The sequence below is a fragment of the Eleginops maclovinus genome, chromosome 9, assembly GCF_036324505.1.
Source record: "Eleginops maclovinus isolate JMC-PN-2008 ecotype Puerto Natales chromosome 9, JC_Emac_rtc_rv5, whole genome shotgun sequence".
Taxonomy (NCBI): domain Eukaryota; kingdom Metazoa; phylum Chordata; class Actinopteri; order Perciformes; family Eleginopidae; genus Eleginops; species Eleginops maclovinus.
The window spans coordinates 23,366,081-23,390,958 of record NC_086357.1 but is presented as its reverse complement, the minus strand read 5'-3'; the positions used below and the strand labels follow the sequence as shown (position 1 = coordinate 23,390,958).

Here is a 24,878-nt window from a genome sequence, read left to right as displayed (position 1 = left end):
CTTTGTAGGAAAACAAATGTTGTTGCTGTGATCTTCTATTATAAAGGAAAAGCAAATTGTCATGAAATCTCAGAGGGGTGCCCAAACTTTTGCATACCACTGTATAAAGTGGTGGAAGAAGTATTCAGATCATTTCCTCATGTAGAAGAACCAAGACTTCACTGAAGAAATACTGTTTTACAAGATACTCAAGTACAAGTGTGCAAGTATTACCATCAAATATATACTTTGAGTGGAGTTGAAAGTACTAATTATGCAGAATAATAGTATTGGATTAATATGAATCAGAATGGTCCATCAAATGATAAATATAGATATGGATAATCTTCTATAAAAAGAAATGCATCATTATAACAAAAGACAGCAGATTTGTTTTGCTTTACTTTATCAATGACACATATATATATAAAAGCAATCAGAAGATGAACAGTAAACCTGTGCCTTTGAATTGAAATGAAACCATTTTTATTGCAGTAACAAACATGACAGGTGTCTTACATACTGTTTGAAAAACATGACGACTAATCACAATATGCAGATAAAAACATCATCTATAATGAAGTCGATAAAAATACGTTCCCTAAAGGACATTTCATTTGATTAAAATGTAAAAACATGATGGCCTTTTATATTTAAGTCCCAGTGATAGGACCACAATAAACCCTTAGTATGGCAACCTACTGTAGTGCTGATGCTTTGACATTAAGGCACCGGTTTCCTGAAAAGGCACCCTGGAGGACTTTCACACTCATCAAGGTTCCTGTTTGACTTTGTTGAAGTAGGAGCTGAGAGAGAGCTGTCTGCCGCCGCTGTTAGGTGAGCTCAGTTTGGCTTTTTTGGAGGAATTTGGTTTCTTGTCATTCTTTGTGCCGGTGTGCCTCTGTCTTTTCCCATCCTGAGTGAGACAAGCCGAAACAAAACGATAAAGGTGGACTGTCGGATTCTAGAATAAGATCATTTGTGATAAATGATATATACAGTTGTTTCCTTACCTTAGAGGTTTGTTCTTTTTGACCGTCGACAGAATCATAAAGCTTCACAATCTGCAGGAGAGTGAACGTGGATTTCATCCCATTTATCAGAGTGCACATGGGCAGATGAGGACACTCATGCTGTCACAACCTACGGTAACGCAACTACTACAACTTCCCTTTACATTCCCGAAACCCACTGTAATAATCACAGTAAAGGCTAGATGTGCTGTACTGGTTGAAACGTTTTTTACTAACTGCAGCTCCAAACAGCAGAATGATATCGGGGGAACATTTAAGTTAAAATCACTGAAATCCTTGAGACAGAAACTACAGCCCTCGTCTCCACACCAGAAAAACATGTTTTCTGTACTCTATTAGTGACACAGTAGGGCTGAACACACACACTGTGTAAACAAATTACAAACCTTTTTCACTCCTGTGGACACAGCAGCTTCTTGCAAGGCGGACCGGCTGAGCCACTGAGCATTTTCAGTCTGAGTGTGTGTGTCAGCGTCCTTCAAACACACACTGTGGACCACGTAGGTCTGGTGGATGTGGGAGAAGATGTGAACCACCTGCAGACAGACAATGATCCATCAGAAGGTGGTTACAGAGCTGCAGAAATATTGTGTGTAATAGTATGTATGATGTACATATAGGTGGTGAACATCAAGCGTACCTCTCCCACATACTGGAGGAGGCCTTCTGTCAGATGGGTTCCCAGTTTCCCATTGATCTGGGCACACAGCGCCCTCCTCTGTTTCAGATCAGAGCTTTTCTCCTCCAGCAGAAGATTTGGAAACTCCCATAAACCTGCCAGCAAACCTGTCAACACACACTTACATGTTAACATGTATTAATGCAGCCCACCCATGCAGACTAGCATTATTGTTATGTTTCAGATGGTGAAGACGGGGCTTATTTGAACTACTTTATATACTATGGGAATTCCCCTGTTTCTGTAAATTGAGATACTGAGTGAGAATAACAAGAACCTTGAAACTTGTATTTCAGTACAGGACCTAAGTCGAGTAAATGTTACTTTCCATCTCTGCATTTCTATTAAATAAACACTGATAAAGTACAAGCTGCAGAATAACCGAAGTTTACCAAAACTATGGACCCCTAGATGTATGCACACAAAATCCTGTTTAAGCAATTAAAAAACGAAAAATGAAAAAAAAAAACTGCATTTTTAATCATTCATTTTGCAGTTGTCTTTGGACCACCACAAACTAGTGCAACACTCCTGCACAGACCTTTGTTGGGCCTCTGTGTGAGCAGGAACTCGTCCTCCCCTCCCTCTCCAGGTCGGATCACCACACAGGTCAGAGTTTGCTCGACTCGAGGCGGCTTCTTCGCTGGCTTCCTGGGGAAGTTCTGAACACCCAACGCATCGTCCCAGGGCTCCGAGGGACAGAGAGGACATGTCCCGCTGTTTGCTGAGGGAGAAGATAAAGCTCATTGATAAACATGGTACATTATGAACCCTTCAGAACCCTCAGGTCTTCTGGGACGGGTCTGCTTTCTGGCCCCAGAGTCAAAACTGAAGCAGCGTTCAGTTATGATGCTCCAAATATCTGGAACAAAGTCCCAGGAAACTGGAGGTCCCAGGAAACTCTTTTTGTTACTTTACAACACACACCTTGTGATGTCAAATATAAACGGATGTTAGTCTCTATTGTTTCACAACTTCTATAATATCTTGACTACATGGAGGGGTCTGAGGGGGAGAAGAGGAAACTCACCACAGTCCTCTATGTCAGGCAGGCTGGACAGCTTCCTGTCCTGCTTCCCCAGCAGCTTCCTGGAGTTCTTCTCTTGTTTGACATGGACCTACAAATTAAATGACCAATTGTTTACCTTTTCACTATGATCAATAACATAAATATTCTAGGTTATAACTTCTTTAATTAACAAACCAAAGCACAAACTTTATTCATTTGTATTTATGTATGCATGGGTAGAAGAAGTATGCATATCATTTACTAAAGGATAATAAGTAATAGAGTAGAAATACTCTGCAGTCAAGTAAAACTATCAACATCTGGGATCCTTCTCACCTTGTGGAAAGAGTGGCAGTGAGACTGAACGGGACACTGGCTGCACAGCGGGCCCTTCGGGGTGCAGACTCGGGCTCCCAGCTCCATCATGGCTTGGTTAAAGTCCCCGGGTCTCTCAGGGTCCACCAGTGTATTTGCTAAACTCCTGAAATAAAGCAGTAGAAAACCTATCAAACTCCAAAGAATATTAAAAGAGGATAACGCAGATGTTCATAAACGGTAGAGTTGGCATGAGGGACTCCACAGGTTACGTAACGAAGTCGGGTTGAATAAAGTCCATTAGAAAAGGACCCCAGTTGTTATTGTGAATATATAACGTGAGTAAACAATGAAGTCAATAGATGTTCTTTGGTGTTTCCTTATCTATTGTCTGAAGGAGGTTTAACATAATCAGTTTTCAGCTGAATGCAAACAAGATAAAGCCTCAGCAGGTGAAGCAAGATATCTGACAACGTTTGCACAGAGCACACATATCTTTATTCACAATCACACACACAAAGCATGACAGTGGTAGGAAAACCGGGGAGGCCAGCATACATTCTTCTGTCCTCTCATGTTGTTATCTTATCAAGATATGGAGTCAAATGAAACCGACGTCAGAGATGACAAACAGGAGCCAGATTCAGACAGATGGAGAAACGGAAATGCAAATAGGTGAAAGTTGACTGAGGGTGTCACAGAGTCCATAAACCACACTAAATGCTTTAACACTCCCCCTTGATTTATAACTTACTCTAATGTAGTTTCAGGTCTTGTTTATACAGCATGAGGCTCATTTTGTAATTAATGTTCCCAATTAAAATTACATTTAAAGATAAAGAACTGATGTTTTAGGGCAAAGCTACCTGGTGACTGACTGGTTGCTTCCTCAGTGTTGACCGTTTTGACTGACAAACCTTTCACAGTGTTTTTAGCTACCTGTTGCTAGTTTTTGTTCGCCTTAAAATATCTTATATATTGCTCAGTTGCACTTTGCTCCACTCCCTTGTCTGACTTCTGGTTACAAATATCCAAGAAAGCAACGGCCCAAAAAGGAAAAACTTCGAAGTCATATACCACAAACCAATGCTTGACTACACGGTAGTCCCGCCCACTTCATTAAAACAGGTAATGGCTTGGCTCAAGGTCAGAATCCAGCATACTTGAGGATATTAGTTTGAAGTTCAGTCTCACCAGAGAGCCTCTGTTACTGCAGGACTCGTGCTGTCAGCGCCGATGGCTCGCAGGCGACACAGCACCCGAATCAAGTTGCCATCCACTGCTCCGGTTACCTAGGAAACAGAGATCTTTTCAGTCGTCAGCGGTAAACGAGGAAGTAAAATTATTTTAAAAATGTATTACCTCATTTTATGATTGCGTTACATTTTCTAAATTGTAATTTTGTGTCTGTATATATCCTAAAATCAAAACAATAAAAATCGGATCACAGTCACAGTAAATTATACACAGGCTAATCAATACAAGTAGGCGTATTTGAAACACACCTGACCCAGCGCTATAGAGCCCACAGCTGCAGCGGTGTAGCGTCCCACTCCAGGAAGCTGCTTCAGCAGACTCTCCACTGTGCGAGGCATCTGCCCCTTCAGCTCTGACACCACCTACAACACACAGGAGAGACAATGAACAACATACCCCACTGTATTTCATACTGAATAAATATTACGTGCAGTCATTTCATAACTCTGCACTCATCCACAAGTTGAGAGTAAATGCAGAACGCATCAGACTTAAATGCAGATACTTGCCAAAGAGATGTTTGATTTACAAAACTCAACACAGACCTTTTGAGCTCCTTCATGCAGTCGTTTTCCTCTGGAGTAGTAGCCAAGACCCGCCCACATCTGGTTCACTTCCTACACATAAAAGGACATTTTTACATTTCAATTGAAATCAAGGCATTTTTTAAAACCCCTACAGTTTCAGGGACTGCTTTAGTAATCACCTCTAGAGTAGCAGCAGCGAGATCCTGCACCGTGGGCCACCGCTGGAACACAATTAAAGAAAGAGGTCAAATGATAAATATAGCATGCAATATACAGTATTACATATAACATGTGTGCTTCACTTCAAAGCTTGATCTTGTGTCACTGGTTAGCAAAAATATTCCTACTTGAGAAGATTGAAAAATCCTCCTAATTGGGATTATTTGTTCAGTCTAGCATACGTCAGGAATGCAACTATATTGATTCTAATAAACATATAAAAGAGCAGCAATAACGCGAGTGGAAACAGCTTGAAGACGCATACCTTCATCCATTTGTTGTAGTAGTCTATTACTGTGGCAACTTGGGTCTGTTGCAGCATGATTTCTGAAACCCACACTGAAAACAAGAGAGGAAACGTTTCGTTCACAGGTTCAGAAGAAGTTTAAAATGTGTAAATTTGACAGGAATCCTGTTGTTACCTGCATATGTCCTGATGTTGAGGTCTGACTCTGTCACAGCCTGTAGAAGAAAAAACAAGAAGCCAGTCAGTTAAATATGTCAGCATTGTTTTACATGTGCAAAATCAAAGGATGGGTAATGGAGTTTGATATAAGGATGATTTAAGTCACATGCAATAATATATTGAATGATTTATTTTGGACTATTTTGCATATTGTTTTAATTTTAGGATATAAACAGTGACAAGAAATGAAAAAAAGAACGCTGAAAGAATCAAGTAAGGGTTGACAGAAATGATAAAAGCAATATTGTGAATTAAAAAAAAGCAGCTTTCATGAACGCTCAGTAAACATATGTCTGAACCAACTTACAACAACTCTTCCCAGGGTCGTAGTGATACATAACTAAAGCTGGCTCTTATAACTATATACATGAACTATAATACAACATTTCTTCTCAACCAGTTGCATAAATGTTTCTTTACCAGAGTCCTCCAGGGCAGCTCTCTCTGCTCCTCGTCGTACCAGCGGAGGAGCTGAGAGCGCAGCAGCTCAACATCTGCAGGATCATGGAACGTGTGGTATGTGGACCGAGGAGAGGAGGCGTCTGTGGTCTCCTCTGGAAGAGCAAAAACATAACTGTCATTCAGTCAAATCTGACTTTTAACAACAGGGTACCTTACACTGATGTTAAAGCATGAGATATTGATCAGAAATCCCAGGGTGGTTCAAATATATGCAGAGAAGAAACATCAACAAAACAGGTTTCAGAAGAGACCCCTTGAAACTCACTCCAGGACCAAGGGTGCCAAAATAATTAGGAATAGTTTAATTTCACTATTTTGTTCAATATTTGTACATGTGTTATTTTAGTTTGCCATCATTACTGAATTAAAGCTATCTTTTGTAGTGGGTTGTTCTCCATTGCATTACATTGTGCAAGTGTTGCTGTTATTGGGCACTGTCCATGTGAAACCCTCTTTATTTGTCACATACATGCACACAGCAGAGCACACACAGTGAAATTGGTCCTCTGGGGAGGGGGGGTTGGAGGTGTCCTGTGCCTTGCTCAAGGGCACCACAGCAGGTCCTAGGAGGTGAACTGGGAGTAGCAGTCCACTTTCCATATTTCAAGTCTGTTCAGGGACTTGAACCGGCGACCCTACAATTCCCAGTCCAAGCCCCTACTGACTGAACCACTGCTGGATGTTGTACTGAGATCTTAAAGGTACAATTATTTCTTCCATAAAACCTCATGCAGACTTCAGGATGTTGCAGAATGTAGACAGACATCATGCTGTGTCCTCTTCACTACTGTCTCGCTTCTAACCTAATAAGTTAAGTAACATCAACACAGAAGCCCACCTTCTTTCACAGATGTCGTTGACCTCTTCCGCTTTGGTTTGGCTGTTTCCACCATCTCCAGTCCGGCTCTCTTTCCTTGACTCATCGCTGAACGTAACCTGCTCATTATCAAACACCGCATGTACAGTTCTGAGTTATTTCATGTGTCTGAAAACAGCATGACCACTCTTGTTTACTTCATGTTAGCTCCCGCCACGTTCAGGCACACTGCCGCTGCTCGTCCAATCCGCTTCCAGGAAACAGAAGCTCCGTGTCGTCATATCCGGTGGGCGGGTCAAGATCTAAATTGTATAAAGGCTGTGTGAGTGTGCAATTTAAATTTCATATTGATTATCCTTACTATTAATCCCTTCATTACAGGAGGCATTTTATTTGTGCATATTAAAAATAACTAAAAATAAACATAAAAAAACGGTATTTTAGCAAATACTTTGAGAAACAGTGAAAAACCTCCAAATTACAGCTGAGAGTCAAGTGTGTAAAGCAAACTAATATAAATTAAGTGTATTAAACTGTTCATATATAATCACATAGTGCAACTCAACATGAAATACCATATAAAGTCATATTTTAAATGTTTTAATAATTCCACAATGAAAGACAAACTATTAAGCAAATTAGGAATTTAACTATCTTCACATACAAACAATATGTACACAAATGTTAGGGTAACTTTTTTTCAGCCTTCAGAGATGTCACCACACGAAACTGGAATGCAAAATGTACAAAGAAAACGATTATTCTTACTTCTATCCACAACTGAGGGAAACACATCATTTAAAACAATACATTACCTTCAGTTATGTTAACCTTATTAGTTAAAAAGAGTTCTGCTTGTGTCTCATCCATACTCATGTACAAAGTGTCAGCTTGGTGCTGTAGAAAGACAGGGATTCAATCTGTTAATATTGACTTTTAGCAGCTTCTCATTGACCTTTTTAATTAATGTAATATATATTTTAGTTACAGCTTACCATAAAAGCTGCAAACAGTGTGCTGCCGATACCTCTCTGCACATGGTCTTCAATACCTGGGAAAGAGCGGACGAAGTGCTATGCAGAGAAGAAAGTATAAGTGGTTGTGTGACAGTATATTTATACAATGTGTCTGTCTGAAAGCTTGTATAGTAAGTACCTTTAAGGCCAGACTGGCTTGTATTTGGGCATCAGTGTGTTCCCTGTTACCCATAGCGTACAGAAGATGTTGGATCACTCCGAGAGAGAGAAGCTCACGAGAAACTTCTTCACTGTCTTCAGCCAACAAACTTCAACACATTCAAAACGACATTGTAAAAGCAATATGCCATTAATATAAATGAATAATGGAGTATTATCACAAACCGTATAGTTTTAGCAGCAGCAGCTTGTTGCACAAACACATGCAGAGATCCCGTCGTCTTGATTATCTCAGACTCTGAAGGGCGTTAATAAACATTTATGTAATGTTAGAGAAAAAACTAAATGCTTGCACTTTCTGAAGTGGGTTTGGGTTTGTGGAAAATTACAAATTGTGGAATTATTAGCATAACTTGAGTAGTCCTTATGGAAATACAATCCCTCTCACTTACCAGTCTAAAATAAAACAATGATAAAAGTGTCACCTTGCATATCCTGGTGCTGCTGCAGTTTTTCTTTATTCGGCCTCAGCAGAGTCACAAGTCCCCTGAGCAGCAGCGGCCTCACATCATAGCACTTGAGGTCCAATATCAGATGTATAGCTGCCAGAATACACATAAGGAGATAAGTAGGTGATCTTTCATGACAGGATATAACATTTTCCACCACTGCCTAAAGAGCTTGTGAATAAATGTGTCATTCAGAGAAAATGTAGGAATACAAAACTCATTCACCAAAGTAAAACTTTATTTTCTTACCTTCATCCTGAACCTCCAGGTGCAGAGACCTGAGCAAACCCAGCAGTGGTTCTACTATGCTGTGATGGGCTGTTTTCATTTTGGACTGTGAGAAGTAGATCACATAAAAAAGAGTTCATATGTCGGCCAAAGTGAGTGAGCAAACTAGTAAGAGGCTTAGGGCTTAGTGTGCACTCTCATACTCTACCTGCACAGTGTGTAAGGTGTGCAGGACCCGCTGCTGCGCCTTAGGAGAGGTACAAGTCATGAGAGAAATCATGGCTTTGTAGACTTTGTTTTCATATTTGGGGTTTCCACGCGACAGAGACTCCAGGAGGGCCCAAGCTGCCTCTTGGGTTTCATCTGTGTTTGACTTTGTCAGGAATTCCTCTAATGCTTTCAAACCTGCAACCATTTAAATAACACTGATAGGTATGAAGATATGCCTTTTTATCAAACTGCTCATTTGTTGTCAATGTTTCCTTGATACTGATTGTTTTCTTCGGCCAGATAATTCACTACGATTTTGTGTATTTACATTCCTCTTGTTGCAAATAACATACGGCTATGCAGGACTGATTATATGAAGAAGTGTGTTTGTATTCCAGGGAAACTTAATACAATGTACCATGGCTTTCACAGATAACCTCTTTGTATTTGCGACCAGCATCTGACACGGTGAGCAGAAGGCGGAGGGCCTCAGCCTTCTGCTCCTCTTTGCTCTGAGAGTGGCTCAAGATGTCCAGGAGAGTGAGGACTCCTCCATCCTCCAGGAACTCCATCAGATACTGATCACTGAGGAAAAGTGGGTCAAAAACAAGACTTCCGAGTCGCAGAAACAGTACTTTATAGATTGTTATACAGCGTTTCATATTGACTCACTGGTTTGATGCGGAGAGAAAAATCCCAATTGCTTTAAGCTGCAGTCCCAAGAAAGTCCCAAACATGTATCTGAGTATAGAGTGAAGGATTGAGTCTCCGTTGATATAAATAATTTTCACGACTTACACATTAAACGATTTAAACCACAATATAGTAAATGTGTGCTTTTACTGTAATAAAAAACGACAGACAATATTTGTGTATTAGGCAATTATTTTAATTATTGATTCATATATTTATAGTCTGGCCCAAATTTAGTAAATTTGAAACAACATTTTCATAATATAGTGAACAATGTCAATCTCATTTTCTCAAATTCCAGTCTCTGAAGAATAGGTTATCATTCCAGGACCAAAAAGATATTCAATGTATCATGATATAAAATAGCAGGGAATCTCCAGTCTGAAAACACAAGTTCTCCATGAAATTACTGAAACAGTTGGTGATTATTTGTCTGTCTGTTTACGATAAGATGAATAACATGAATGAACAAAAACATGATACATTTAGCCTCCCTTGACTGCACATAAAGCTAAAAGCACCAGTGCATCAAACATAGCCTACAATCAATCACAGTTTATTTTTATACCCCAATATCACACATTTGACATTAGTCTCAGGGGAAGTTTGTACAGAAGATTCATTGATTGATAGTAAATGGTAATAAATATGTTTGATATAGTTTGTGTTGGCTCATGCAGGCGTCCACATTGAGCCTGAACATAGAGAGGATACGTGAGTCGGATCCAGGTGGTGATCCGGGCCAGGAAGAGGCTGGAGACCTGAGCGAACTGCAGCTCCGATCACAAAACCTCCTCCCGGTGTTCCGGGTCAGGAAGGCGGTCAACATGCGGCCGCGCACTCTGCTGTCACCTCGGTCCCACTCCCGGAGAAAAGTGAGCACGGTCCCGATGTTCGCCTGTTCTTCCTCCGGTGTTGACATCCTGTCTGCACTCCGGTTCGTTTTCACGGCTTAAAGTTATTTGTATGAGACGTCTTTTGCTCGAGAGATCAGAAACATGCATCACCAGCTTTCTTATAAAAGCAAAAGATAAACTGATCATGATGAAACATTTTTGTAGTGTTTTATTTGCCCTCCACTTAAAGCTACTGCGTTTTTACTTAGTTGATGGTTGCATGGCGACGCCCCCACCAACTCTGGTAACCATGGATGTATAAAATGAGGTAAATAAGTGCTTCATTTCCTCAAACACCAGAGGCCTACCTAGTTAGATTTGGACAATATAGTAGCCTGCTTTACTTGAGTATTTCCATTGAAAGCACTTTTATACTTTTCTCCACTACATTTCAAAGGCGAATAACCAGTGACTGAGTAACTGCAAGACTGTATGTACTCAAGCTGTGTATTTAAGTACTTTTGTTGACATAATAGTACTTTACTTGAGTTTTTTTAATTTATACGTCTATGCTTGCTATACTTGTACTCTCTACTACATTTCAGAGGCAAATATACATTGTTGGAAAGTCACAAAGAGCCTACACTTCCTCAAGTATCGTACTTTGTAGGACACATTTGTACTCATTCTGAAATGGGACATTGCACACAATAAGTGCTTCTACTTTTGGTACTTTAAGTATATTTAGCTGATAATACTTCTGTACTTTTACTTTAAGTAAGATTTTAAATTAAGGAATATCACCCATAGGAGAGTATTTTCAATCTGTAGTATTTCAACTTTTACTTCCTCCACCACTGGTTGTGCAGAATGGAACACAGTATTATATTATTATGCAGACATTAGGTAACAACAAAATAAAAACTCAGACACACTGCTGATTGAAGGAAATATTATATTCTTGTACGACAGAATAAGAGTACTGGTGTCAAGTCTGCCAAAGTGTCTAAAGAATGGGAGAATCTTAACTCTATGTCCCTCTAACATTGTCCAGCAGAAAACACACTGCTAGCAGAAAGACAAACAATCATGGTTCAAAGGTTTACCAAATGATTAACAAAAAGGCTTCAATGTGGACCAAATGTAGATACTATAAATACTTTGTAGATTAATAATACAGAACTGCATTATACAATATCATCAAGTGTAAAGTAGCTTAAAAAGGAAAAACTCAAGTAACATATACATGTCAAAAAAGTACTTGAGCAAATAGTTACTTCCCACCACTGCTATTTTGATAGAATTGTACTTTACTTGAGTATAAACAACATTTATTATTAGATGTATAGGATTGCAAGTTAATTTCCTGCATTTAATACGGTAAATGTGAATTACAGCGATTATTTCTTTGTGCAGTTGTTCACAAATTACGGGGTTAATCCTCACATGATGCACAATGCTGTAAAAAACGTTACTCCTGCATTTATTTGGTCACTTATAAGCATCCGTGGTAGAGGTTTGAAATGTAAAACGGCCGTTCTGGGGATCAACTATGGATTTCCAAACATTTTCTGGGAAACACCCCTTTATTGGGAGGGGTTATTCCTAGAAATTAACCACATAGTATATGGTTTATTCTCAAAGTTTCACTATCATTTCTTCAGTCAGCAGACTTTCTTCTATTCATTTTGACTTCTGGTAAGTTATTTCACACTTTCACCAGAGTAAACTTATTGCTTTCAACCAGTTTTGGGTACACAGACACATAGGATCAAAATATCAGTGTGTCATTGTGGTGCAACATTCCTGTCATGACATAGATAGATGATTAGCAAAATACTATTTGCATGTTGTGTATATTAAGCCCTCATAAAGTATAACGGTTTTCCCCTTCAGAACCAACACTGCTACAAAAACATGGTCTTTCATTGCTCTCTAGTGATGCTATGTCTGGCTTCATAAAACGTTTCTAAATCCTAAAAAGGGCTATCAAATGTAATTGAAAATCTTATCTCTGTGTGTAAAGAGACTTTTGTGAACACTCACTTTGACAAATGTTTGAATCTAAGAGTTGTTCCTTGTGTTATGTTTCCAGAGTGATCCAAACATGAAAGAAAATACGTTTTTCTTAGTTTGCTTTCTTTCCTTGAGCGTAAGCTTGTCTGCTGGTGAGTAAACGCCTAACTTCTGAAGATAAAGTGCTGTTTTATGTTCAAGCAAAGTTTGCCGAAAAAAAAATACATTCACCCCAGAGAACCATCTTATCTTCTAGAAAACTAACAAACTAAACATGTGTGTTTGAGTTGCGTAGTGGGCAGGTCAAGTGACATAACCCTACAGATAAAAAGAGGCTGCTGCATCGCACATCAGGGGAACATATCAGATTTGTCTGGATTATAAATTGTTCGTATAAAATCTACCCAATATAGTCAGTATTGTAAAAGCACACTCATGGTTTTACGTTATAAATGAATTATCCATCAGCAGATCTATTAAGTATTGAACCCCCTATGCATTAGTACTGGAAAGAGCCACCATTTGCTGCAATTAAAATCCTTAAGTCTGTTGGGAAAGTATCTACCAGCTTGGCGACTGTTAGGAGGGATTTCTGTCTCTTGGCAGATTTGCTCCAGGTTGTTCAGGCTTGTTGGATGATGTTTGCGGAGGGCAGCTTTCAAACAGTGCTTGTCGATGGGATTCAGATCTGGACTTTGACTGGTCCACTGACATTAACCTTTTAGGTAATTACCCACCGTCCTGTGAGGCTTTGTTTTCTTTTTGCATCTCAAATAAAGACACTCAAATATCTTAAATGATATTCAAAAACCAAGTTCACTGTAGTCATCCAGAAGTCACATACCTTCTACATTAAACATTGACATTATTTAAGGAATGAGGGAAAAGCAAAGCCTCAGCTCATAGCATAAACATATCCAGACATTGTTGACGAATGAAAATATGTTTTCTTTTTCATCTTTTGGAGTAACCATCATCGGCCTCAGAGGACGTAACGTTATTATTCTTTCTCTTTAGGTCAAGAGGAAGGATCTGTCAGGCTGGTTGGTGGTCAAGACAATGCTGAGGGCCGTGTGGAGATCTTTCTAAAGGGAGTCTGGGGAACTGTGTGTAATAGCTACTGGGACATAACTGACGCTCATGTCGTGTGTCGCCAGCTCCATTTCCCTGGTGCAATAGAAGCTCTAACTACACCTCAATTTGGCACCGGTAACCTTTGACCCCTTAAAACGCAAATATCCTCTGTAAAAAACAAACAACGTGGAATTCATGTTGCCTCTCAGTTTCTTTAGGTTACTCTACTTTCCTTGAGTATTTTCTTTCTGTCTCCTCCACTACATTTATCTGCCTGCTTAAGTTACTTTTTACTTTACAAACAAACATTTTTGCACTGAAATATTTCATGTTTCTCACTCAAACTCAAGATTAATGCAGAAATAACAATTAAAATATATAATATCCACTAACACAACAGTCACAATACATTTTTCTGAATTGAGTAATTTGCTTTTAATACCTTAATACTTCACTTTGAATGTATTAAGTTTCCCAAATGATACTGACATTATTAACTTAGTAACATTTCCAATGCAGGACTTTAACATTGTGTTAATACTTTTACTTTAGTAAAGGATCTGAACTCCAATGCTTAATATGTTTGTATTGCTTTTGTGTTAGGGAAAGGAAAATTCTTGATGAACACTGTGCTCTGTACTGGAGCAGAGAAGAGCCTGCTTCTATGTTATTATAGTGCAGAGTCCCCCTCGCACTGTGGTCCCTCTAGACAGGCTGGTGTTCGCTGCCTAAAAGGTAAGGCGACACATTTTTAAGCAAGACTTGTCCAAGGAGAAAAACATGATACAAAAAAGTTAGATGGCAATTCCTCTCACTCACTTACCCCACATATGTTTCTATCAAAACCAGAACAGATCAACAGCGATTTGAACCGTGAGTATGATTTTGACCACAACACGAGTCTCTCCCATCAGCTGGGGGAGTTGTTTGACAGCGGACGTGACTGTGACATGAACATCAGAGTGGTGGTGCACAACAACACCTCTGAGACGATCTGTGCTCACAGCCTCATCCTCTCTCTGAACTCACAGCCAGACTTCAGCAACCTCACCATTGATACCACTTCTAACTGCAGTGAGCACGCCAACACATTTGTCAGGTAAACCAAAACGTGTAACTGCTTCCAGAAGTTTCCAAAGATTCAAAGGCTTTATGCTGACTTGTACAATACACTGTGTTGTTTTTGGGCAAAGAACATCTTAACCGTCCTGTCATGTTTGGTTCAAATCTGACGGATTTACTACTTTCATCATAAATACTGTTTTTTACATCTGATTGTCTCAAAGCCTTATGATATCCTCCACAGTAGGCACACGACAGGCCCCACAGCGCAACACACTTAAGACAAAATAAATGAAGAAGTAAAATAGTGCAAGTGACATAATGTTGAAAGTAAAATACAAAAATAAGTAAACTGTGTACGAGTGAGATCGAATGACATAAAAGAAAATGTAGATTTGCCACCCTTTGATTTTTTTCGATCTCTAGCGTAAGTTAGAAACACCTGAACCTTGCTAATGCAAATGTTTTACATTTCAGATATTTCTACACAAGACAGATCAAATTTACACTTTCCTCGACCCCTTGCATTCTCAAGATGGCACAGGACTGGGGTGTGACAGAAGTTCAGAAGGAGGCTGCAAATCTATTCAGACAGTTTCTCCCAGAGGATCCCACCTTCCAGAGTCAAAGCTCTTTCTATGAGTATGCAGTTCATATAGGTGATGAAGCACTACAGGAAGATTGCATTCGCTACTTGGCATGGAACTGTGAGGCTCTGATCCAATCACCAACCTGGACAAATCTTTCATTTGCTCTAGTCAAAGCTCTTCTGTCTCGCCCAGACCTTGTGGTGCGTAATGAAACCTTCATCCTGAATGGACTGGAGAGATGGTCAGCAGCGAAAGGAAAAGCTACTGTCCCTGTGGACCTTCTAGAGCTTATCCGTTTCCCCCTGATACCAGCCGAGGATTTATACACACTTAGTGGCTCCCAGTACAATGCTCTGAAGTTGAAGGGGTTTCAGTTCAATTCACTGCCCCTAAAAACATTACTCCCTATCTTGAGGGAAGATGAAAATGTTTACATTCCCAGGATTTGCATGGACAATCCGTGGAGCACTACCTTTAACCACCACAAAGTCAAAATTTACAAGGACTTTGGTTTCTACAATCGTTATGGCGAGAAACTCAATAGCCTCACATCTAAGATCCGATCACCTGTTCATAACAGTGCCTATTTCACTTCTAACTACATGGTCTGGAAAATAAGGGTTTATATCAGTCTTGCTGAATGCTCGAGGGATGGTGTCACATGCCCCACCTTGCCGGCTGTTAGTTTGAAGGTTGAGGAAAAGAACCAAGATTTACCCCGCGAGATGGCGGGAAAGATTCAGTACAGCAATAGTCTCATTGTTCTGTGTGAAGGGGCGTATGTGATGGACGTTCATCAATTCTCTAATGGTAATGGGGAGAACTTTGTCTCTGTCCCCAGAAGCGCTGACCAAGTCTATCCATGCCACTCAGACCAGTTCTCCTACAAGGTGGTGATACGTCCTCACTACGTCACAGATTAGTTTGGGTTTCCTACTGGAACTTTGGCAAAGAGGAAATGAACAAAGGATTATCAAACAGCATATTTTCTGTAATTCAAGAGTCTTTTGAATATCATTATAACTGTTAACCGTGTTTAATTGAGTGCATTTAAGTAAACATAACCAAGCTTGCCATGTACGTGAGCCTTCTGACATGAATCATGACATAAAATATGTTAAACATTTGCATTTGATTTATTTAATACAATTTTAGATGACGTAAACCAAGTATTATGTGAATTTGAGAAAGTCAGCATACGATTATACTGTACATGCTATTTGCAGTAAAAGTCTTTAAGTGTGTTTGCGATATTTAGAGTCCCAACAGAGCATTTGGTTTATCAAACAGCCGTGCGGGGTAAGTCTGTTCATGCTTAACAAACTGGAGTTAATAATAAAGTACAATATCGGCTGGCATTTACGTCACTAAAGAAGCGGTGGAGGAGTATGGAAAGGTCACTTAATGTACAGTTTAATAATAAATGATTCATGAGAAAAAAGGATTTACCTGAGGTGTACTGTAACATTTCATACAAACATTACATGCTGTAGATTGTTTCACTTTATACTGTTTTTAAAATTCTTAACAATGTAAAAGCTCATAATGTGTATGAGAAAAAAAGGATCCTGTTGACGTCAACAACCTAAATATGTAATCACGCCTCTGACAAGCCAGTCTAAAGCATGGTGTGACAGTCTGCATTTCTAGGAATTATCGTTATCATGCTGTCAGTTCATGGGGAGGTTATAAATGCCTCGCAGGAGACGCACGTTGAAAATGCCAGACATGTTTGAAATAGCTAAAACACCAGGAGATACTGTAGCAGATTATGCACACAAAAACACACGTAATGGAAAATGTCTCCATCTTCTGGCAGGAAGTCCTTAATGATAAAGTACTGATAATTAGCTTCTAATAACATCCAATATCTATTGTTATGGATTCCCCCTTTAAAGTATTGTAATCTCCCATATAGCTGAGAATAGACAGTCTCCTTTATGCTTCGGTAATTACAATCTGCAGTCTGCCTATCTCTTGTGTAAACAGTATTAAGTACATAAGCATTAGCATCAAAATAAACAATACTACGAAGTACTAGAGCCCTCATTAATGGTCCATTTCAGAAAGATAATTTACTTCAATTACATTCATAATTCAACTTTTAGATTATGATTATTGATGCATTAATGCGTATACCACAGAAGGGGGAGCTACCTGTACTTAATATTGCTGCTAATAAACAAAATATCTGTCGAAGTTTTGTTTATTACTTCATTTATATTTGGTTTTAGCCAATAATATAACTTGTAAGGTGTCAGATAAATGTAGTGGAAGTATAATACTGGCTTCCAAAATGTGTAATAGGAGTATAAAGTAGTATATAAAGTAGATACTCAAGTACTAGTATCACAAATTCGTAAATAAGAACAGTACTTGAGTAAATATACTTTATTACATTACAGCACTGGTAAGCAGATGTGGAAGAAGTACTAAGATCTTTAAGTAAAAGTAGAAGTACCAAAGTCTCGGAATACTCTGTTACAAGTAGAAGTCCTGCATTGCAAATGTTTCTCAAGTCAAAGTATCTCAAAATAGTACTTGAGTAAATGTACTTAGTTCCTTTACACCACCGCTGGATGGATACACACGGTTTAATTGTTAAAATGCCTCCCAGTGCAGACGCTCCTGGAGGTTTGCTGCCCTCCGGAGGCTGAACCCCGGTAAATGCGTCTCTTTCTCGGAGATAAAGAAGGCTCATCTCGGTGTAGTGAAGAAACCCCCAGTGCAACACAGTAAAGTACCGATGTGCTAAAATAACACCACACACACACCACCATCCTCAGCCAAGGTGTTGCATTTCTTGTATATAAATACACCATAATCTCCAGGATGTACTTTTAATCTGCCCTGAATGCCAAATGGCCCACGAGCACCGAGCGACACTTCATCTTTCCGATCCTCGCTGCTATTGTTCTGCATTTTGTAATCCCATGTAAGCAATTTCCCACCACCCAAATCGACTGTTTTTACATTATTAATTAGCGTGTAGCGTTTTTAAGTCTTGTGAATGTGTGAATAATGGCAGACGGACCGGCATGGCACGACAGGAGAGTGACAAGGACCGGGAGAGGCAGAAAGAAAGGGGAGGGGAACTGACATTAAAGCAACACAACAAGGAAACTACACTGCAGAGCCTCAGACGCCTTCATTTTATGTTTTTGAATAATAGCCGGAGCTAGTGTGGCGAAGTGTAGCCTATATCTGTGAAATCTGCCCGGAGATCAAGCCCTTTGCAAGTGCCCAGAAAAGAAGCAGCTTTTCACCGAGTTGGATTAAAAGACGCTCTCCGACGCTTTCTGAGATATGGGTGAGAATAATGTATTTAATTGTAATTCTGAGGGAAATTAAAAGAGGCCTCTTCCTGCGGAGAGAGAGAGAGAGAAAGACACATGCCCTAATGGGAGGTCGTAACAAAAGGCCAACCGCATAGCTTAGCCGTAATTAATAAAAATGCCAATTTGGATTATCTTTAGCCTATTGTGGCCCCTTGAGATCCCTTTCACCATGATAGCTATCATTTTGGCATGCTGCAGTTATGAATGATGCTGGCTGCCATTACAGCGGAGCTTTCATTGTAAAGTCATTATAATTCAAAAATAATGGCCCTTTGCATTGGCTTTGTTCCTGATGTAACTTTGATACAGCCTACAGATGTTTAGCTGGTCGCCAGGTGTTTGGCTATTTATGAAGAATCTGAGTGATATGACCTTTCACAAGAGGCTGTTTGAAAAACACTAGAGATTTGATGAGCATCACACCCACACATTACTCCAGCAAACCTGAGCAGATCAGGACCTCTGTGTGTGTGTGTGTGTGTGTGTGTGTGTGTGTGTGTGTGTGTGTGTGTGTGTGTGTGTGTCCTCAGACTCAGAGCCACCCAGCTCTCCACAGGTGGTGGAGGACGGAGGAGAGGAGGATGAGGAGGAGCTGAGTGGAGGGGAGGAGGCAGACCTGAGGTCCAGCTCGGGCCGGGGCTCCCTGCTGACCCGGAGAGGCATCACCCTGAGAGTGCTGCTGAAGGACGGGCTGGTGGAGCCGGGCGACGGCGTGCTGGCTATCCACTACCTGGTAATAACACACAGCACATCTGGGCTCATTTGCAATGTTGATATTCATTATTTATGCAAGTGCAAGGTCATTTAAAGTTTTACTAAAGCTACTTGACATAATGCTCTGGTAATGATTCAAAGGCTTCATAGTCATAGGCAGGAATAACTACAGAGTAGTGTTGGCAATGAAAATCCAAAGTCTCAGTCTCCTCAACGCAGCGTAGGATAATCTTAATCAAATAAAAAATGAAACATAAAAAAGTATAGAGCAAAAGGCTTAATTGGAGTGGCTGGTGGCAGGCTGGAAGTGGCCACCTGCAAATCCAAAGGTCAGAGGTTCGAACCCCTGCAACATGTTGGAGTGTCCTTGGTCAAGATACTTAACCCCAAATTGCTCCGGTAGACATGTCCATGGTATCAAGTGTACGAAGTCACTGGCTAAACGAGTCAGCTCAATAATATGTAATGTAATCAAATGTAATGTGCAACTAGAGTGGAAGAAATTGCAGGAATAAGAAAAATAAATACATACAAAACAGAAAAAGATAAAAACCAGCATGCATGTTTTGTTTGTTTCGTTTTAAACTGTTTCTGTTCTCTGCTTCCTTCAGGGTAAGAACTTTGTAGGAGACCTGTTGAATGATGGGAAAATCAGATGGGTGGAGACGGGCCAGATTTTTAACTCCCCCAGCGCCTGGGCCACACACTGCAAACGTCTGGTGAACCCGGCCAAGAAGTCGGGCTGCGGCTGGGCATCTGTCCGCTACCGGGGACAGAAGCTGGTCCAGTACAAAACCACATGGCTGCACAAGTACCAGCCCAGCGCAGACTTGGTGAGGACATTTAGTCATCTTTTTTCCCCCCTTCTATGTAAGGTTGCAGATTCAAGTTATTTATAAGGATGCACGTTATTGTTCTTTTTCTGCCAATAACTTTCAGCTCATCCTGACTGATTATTCGACTGTATACCAACATCTTCTTTCCTCCTAACAACAGAAAAGATCAAGTCTCTTCTGTAAAATGATGAACATATAATTAGGCTACTGTTAGTGTAATGGTTCAATTACAGATGTACACATTCACTTGGAAAAACTGGAAGAAAACTACTTTAACTTAAGTAAAAGAAAAGGTTTTGTCATTCAATTGGACATTTCTGGCCGATGCCAATATTTATTTTGAAGCCTTTTATCTGTCCGTTTTCATAATGCATCCTTAATGATTCTTCTATAACTTATTCCTTTTTTCGTCAAACAAATCTACAGGAATAGTTCAGTTACAGTTAGTGTTTCTCATTGTAATCAACATATTTCCAGGTGGAGGCGGAGGCGTTTGCTTCTGTCCAATAAAGGCCGAAGACAAATGTAAATTAATTAAAAGAAAAATGTTTGAAAAAGAAGATTTAAAATTACAAACATGAAATATTCTGGAAGTTTTCTCAATGTTACAGTAGATTATTTTCACTTGTTTTAAAACAGTAGGCTTGAAAATAACACATAGTGTGTTTTGCTGCTGTACTGCTGCTTATCATATGGTACACATTCTATGATTTTTCTGTGACTTCAGAGCCTTGTGAGTGAGGAGGACGATGACGAGGATGAAGAGGAAGGGAAGACGGCTGTGCAGGCAGATGAGAAGAACAAGAACACCAAACCTGGATTAAACGGTACAATTCTCTTCCTTTAAAACAAATTGCACTGCTCTGTGTATTTTCAACAAACTGGAAAACAAATATCAATCTTCACTGCTACAGACCTGATGGTTTCACGGAGAAGCGACCGAGAGAGGATTCCTGTCAGATATTGCACCTTGGGCACCAGAGACGCTGCCAGGTACTGACTTTTATCCTGAAATGTTTAAGTTGTTTTATGTGACTGTAAGTGTGATAGACTGTAATTCTATCCTCAGAGATCCACACACACTCGTGGAGCTGTCAGCCTTCTCTGCCATCAACAGATTCCAGCCTTTCAATGTAGCCGTGTCCAGTAATGTACTGCTGCTAATGGTGAGTCACAACTATCGAAAACAGGGTATTTGATTAATGCACACAGTTGGATTAGATTTACTTAATTGATCAACAGTAGAAACGTATTTACCTATTGAGTATCTTCAGAATTAACATATACAATAAACAGGAAGGAATTAGGGTCATTGAAAGTTAAGAGACCAAGTTACCAGCTTTCTATCCTCTTCAGGACTTCCACTGTCACCTGACCACCAGCGAGGTGGTGGGATACCTCGGAGGACGATGGGATACAAATACACAATGTGAGTAAGAAACAGAAGAAATATACTCAAAAGAAGTCAAAGCCATCTTTAACCCCAGCGTTTTCTCTCTCTGGTCGGTGTATTTCAGTGCTGACAGTCTTAAGAGCTTTCCCCTGCCGGACCAGGCTGGCAGACAGAGAGTCTGCTTCCGCTGTAGAGGAGGAGGTAACGCATGGACAGTGAATCAGTACATCTGCACCGTCAGCATTTACGTTATGCCTACAGAAAACGTAACGCTGCTGCAGGACAGTTCAGCAGCGAGCAAGCATCCTTCTAAAAGCCAGAAACAAATGAACCAAATATTGAATGAACTTCACTTGGAGGGTGACACTGACCGTGGGGCTGACTCCGTCAACCCCAAAGATGTTGTTTTGCTCCTAAATAAGGTTTAATGTTTGGTTCTGTTGCCATTTGAAAAAAAAACAAGTGAAGAAAATAATGCTATTACTGTAAATGCAGCTTTTGAAATGGTGACTACAGCATAACACACAGGCAAACACGCTCACACCCCACAAACATGTGCACCTGCCAAGTAATAAATAGGAACAATAACAAGTTGTAGCTCAAAGAAGGAACCATTTTAAAGTTGTACTAAAGTCTGTACCAGATTTCAAGGATTCAAACCAATCGTCATTTTTTTCCTATCATAGTTTATAAAGTCTTTAGTGGAAAACATGAGTTATAAATCTCAAAAGATACTGACCTTCCTCTTGCAAATGTACAATAACCCACAATTTAATGGACTGTATTCAAGTGGAAAACCGTAAGAGCCCAGACTAAATATAGCTGCAAATTACAATTTAGCGTTTCTATAATTAGAAATCAACTTATTATTGCGGAGCGACTCCTGTGGACAGGCTCAGTCCATACTAAATAACTTCTACTCACTTGTTTCTGATCAGTGTCTGTTGTGTGGACTCCTCTCCAGATCTGTCAGAACCTGTTCATGCGCGGGCTGTCGTTGGTGGGCTGGTACCACAGTCACCCGCGGGGTCCGGCTCTGCCCTCGCTGCAGGACATCGACTCGCAGATGGACCATCAGCTGAGGCTGCAGGGCTCCAACAACGGCTTCCAGCCCTGCCTGGGCATCATCTGTGGTACGGGCATGCCTTTATAAACATTGTGGGGCTATATATCGATGCGATAGATAGGGGTATTCAATGTAAATACAGTACCTCACCTGCAGGGAGCCTTTGAACAGACATTTTATTGACCCCATGCACGTCAACTTAATTGTATTAAACAGTATTGTTATAATAATGAATAATACAAAGCCACTAAATACACAAAGTAAATGTAAGAAACAGTGCTCACAGAGTTGCATTACATAAAAAATGGCACTTGAATGAGGAATAAAGAGTCCTTAGAGTGTTGTTTACTGGCTAAAATGTAATAAGTGATTAAGATTTGGAAACCCTCATGAAGATAATTAGATAATAGCTGGCTGGCTCTGTTGTGATTGGTCAAATGCTTACAGATGTCCCGCTCCTTAGCCTATCACGTACAATGTTAAGGTTTTGAAAATGTAAACCCTGGAGCGCTAGCCAATAGAAATGCAAGTGTTCCATAGTGACGTCACAATAATAAATGTCTCAACCCTTAAACCTTTTACTCTTTCAGGACCGTATTATCACGGCAATCAAGGTGTGGCGTCCACAATTACTCCATTCTGGGTCGTACCACCGCCTGAGGTGAGGACACTGGCATCACTACAATACTCACCTTCTCCTTCATGGCTTTGATATTCAGTTTAGAGATTCTTATACTGTTGGTTAACACTCTTTCGTTCATGTTTCTGCTACTAACTTATCTTCAATCTGCCTTCCTGCAGCAACGGCCCAATGACTACGGGATCCCAGTGGCCGTAGAGGTGACCTACGTTCAGGACAACTTCCTCACCAGCGACGTCCTGAATGAGATGGTACACACACTACAGCCTCAGTCCTATGAAAACACTGCATACGATTCAAAACATGTCCGATGCATCGTTACGAATCATTTTAAACGGTGTGTTTGTTTCCTCCACAGATGCTGCTGGTTGACTACTACAGGACAGCTCCCGACATTGTCCACTTTAACCAGTACTGGTGTCCTGATACCACCATGATGGAAAAAATCAAGGTACAGAAGACCTGAAATCACAAAATACATTTTACCGGGATACATTTTACTTTACGATCCTGACCCAGGATCAGGACTTCATGCACTCTGCAGTATGTCGCATCGAGTGGTGGAAGAAGAACTTAAAGTGGAAATACTTTGGTTTTAAAATACTAAATTAGACTTAAAAGTGCTGAATTTAAGATATTACTTAGTAGACACATTCAAGTTGCTGGTTTATTGAGTTGGCAGCCGTGTAATGAGCGGGATAATGTGCATCGAGGCGGTCATTAATGAAAAAATAAAACACCTTCGTTTTTTCATTCTGACAGCCTCTCTGCACATTATCCATTATTAAATGAAGCCTGTCAAAATAATAATCAAGGAGAATAATTGAGTAAGTGTTCTTTGTGACATCTCACCGTTCTCTGTTCTTCCTCAGGGCTCTCTGAGCTGCCACGCTCCCAAAGATCAGGCCTACTCTCAGATCTTAGAGCACGTCTACAGTCAGCTGAGCAACATCCACTGAGGGCTGCTCTCCATCTCAAGTCGATCCATTTCAGAAAAACACTTTTGAGCAGAGACTACAGCGACGGCTGTAAAAACCTGCTCGAAAAACATACAGATGCCTTGAATCCTCTCATGCTTGAGTCATACTTAATTATAATGAGTTACTGTAAAACAGACATGTACATGATAACCTAAGCAGCACCGGACCAGAGAACATTTTACAGAAGGACACTAAATATCAGCATTTCATGGGCTAGAAAACCAGCCTGCCTGGCTACTTCCTGTTTCCTCATGGACCTATGTGCCTGTCCATGCCAGTATCTGGTGGTATGAGCAGATGCGTAAACGTTTAATGTGTTGTTATTGCCTTTATATACTAAACCAAGGGAGCAGTGGTTTGGGGAAAAGGTGTAAATGAGTTGCAAATATACTACCTTAGCAAAGTATGCAAGTGTGTGTTGGTTTGACCTAAACTGTACTCTGCAACGGTTTCGTTCCTCAAGTTACATTGGTGCAAGCAATTCCATTGTGCCAAGGCAATCTGTTTTTTTAATGATCGTGTGTGTGTGTGTGTGTGTGTGTGTGTGTGTGTGTGTGTGTGTGTGTGTGTGTGTGCCCCTCTACTGTCTCCCTGTCAGGTTGTGTGAGACATGAGTCCTGTGGGTTAGGACTGATATTTGCTTCCTCCTTTCCTTGTACTGTATTTATTACTAAGTGTGGATTGTGTGATGTACATGTATGAAGAGCAATGCCTTAAGCCTGCTGATGATCCACAAGGCATTAAAATATACACACTGGAACTATTTACACAGGACTGCTGGTTATTTAATTAC

The 24,878-nt window shown here is 40.2% G+C and overlaps 3 protein-coding genes across 3 annotated transcripts; 2 read left to right on the top strand and 1 right to left on the bottom strand.

The window, feature by feature from the left end:
* Positions 1 to 448: 448 nt before the first annotated feature.
* mutyh (mutY DNA glycosylase) lies at positions 449 to 10,654 on the bottom strand. Its single transcript, XM_063890614.1, is given in 26 exon segments — positions 449 to 895; positions 993 to 1,043; positions 1,400 to 1,549; positions 1,654 to 1,799; positions 2,234 to 2,416; positions 2,723 to 2,810; positions 3,038 to 3,182; positions 4,211 to 4,308; positions 4,522 to 4,635; positions 4,819 to 4,890; positions 4,980 to 5,021; positions 5,285 to 5,358; positions 5,442 to 5,481; positions 5,906 to 6,039; positions 6,786 to 6,914; positions 7,580 to 7,661; positions 7,760 to 7,837; positions 7,920 to 8,049; positions 8,126 to 8,198; positions 8,386 to 8,502; positions 8,659 to 8,743; positions 8,846 to 9,042; positions 9,266 to 9,432; positions 9,520 to 9,588; positions 10,255 to 10,321; positions 10,324 to 10,654. Coding segments are annotated over 26 exon segments (2,814 nt in total). The 5' UTR covers positions 10,463 to 10,654; the 3' UTR covers positions 449 to 751.
* Positions 10,655 to 12,014: 1,360 nt separating this feature from the next.
* LOC134869387 (galectin-3-binding protein B-like) lies at positions 12,015 to 16,244 on the top strand. The gene is made up of 6 exons (XM_063890971.1): positions 12,015 to 12,074; positions 12,472 to 12,544; positions 13,410 to 13,601; positions 14,070 to 14,201; positions 14,316 to 14,565; positions 15,006 to 16,244. Exons 2-6 carry the CDS (start codon positions 12,484 to 12,486, stop codon positions 16,039 to 16,041), a joined length of 1,671 nt encoding a protein of 556 aa, XP_063747041.1. The 5' UTR covers positions 12,015 to 12,074; positions 12,472 to 12,483; the 3' UTR covers positions 16,042 to 16,244.
* A 1,927-nt stretch (positions 16,245 to 18,171) lies between these two features.
* mpnd (MPN domain containing) lies at positions 18,172 to 24,852 on the top strand. The gene is made up of 13 exons (XM_063890972.1): positions 18,172 to 18,428; positions 18,987 to 19,189; positions 19,782 to 20,003; positions 20,734 to 20,833; positions 20,921 to 20,999; positions 21,076 to 21,172; positions 21,363 to 21,435; positions 21,524 to 21,600; positions 22,364 to 22,532; positions 23,056 to 23,126; positions 23,267 to 23,356; positions 23,464 to 23,556; positions 23,978 to 24,852. The coding sequence occupies exons 1-13, from the start codon at positions 18,425 to 18,427 to the stop codon at positions 24,062 to 24,064; spliced, it is 1,365 nt and encodes a 454-aa protein (XP_063747042.1). The 5' UTR covers positions 18,172 to 18,424; the 3' UTR covers positions 24,065 to 24,852.
* Positions 24,853 to 24,878: the final 26 nt, after the last annotated feature.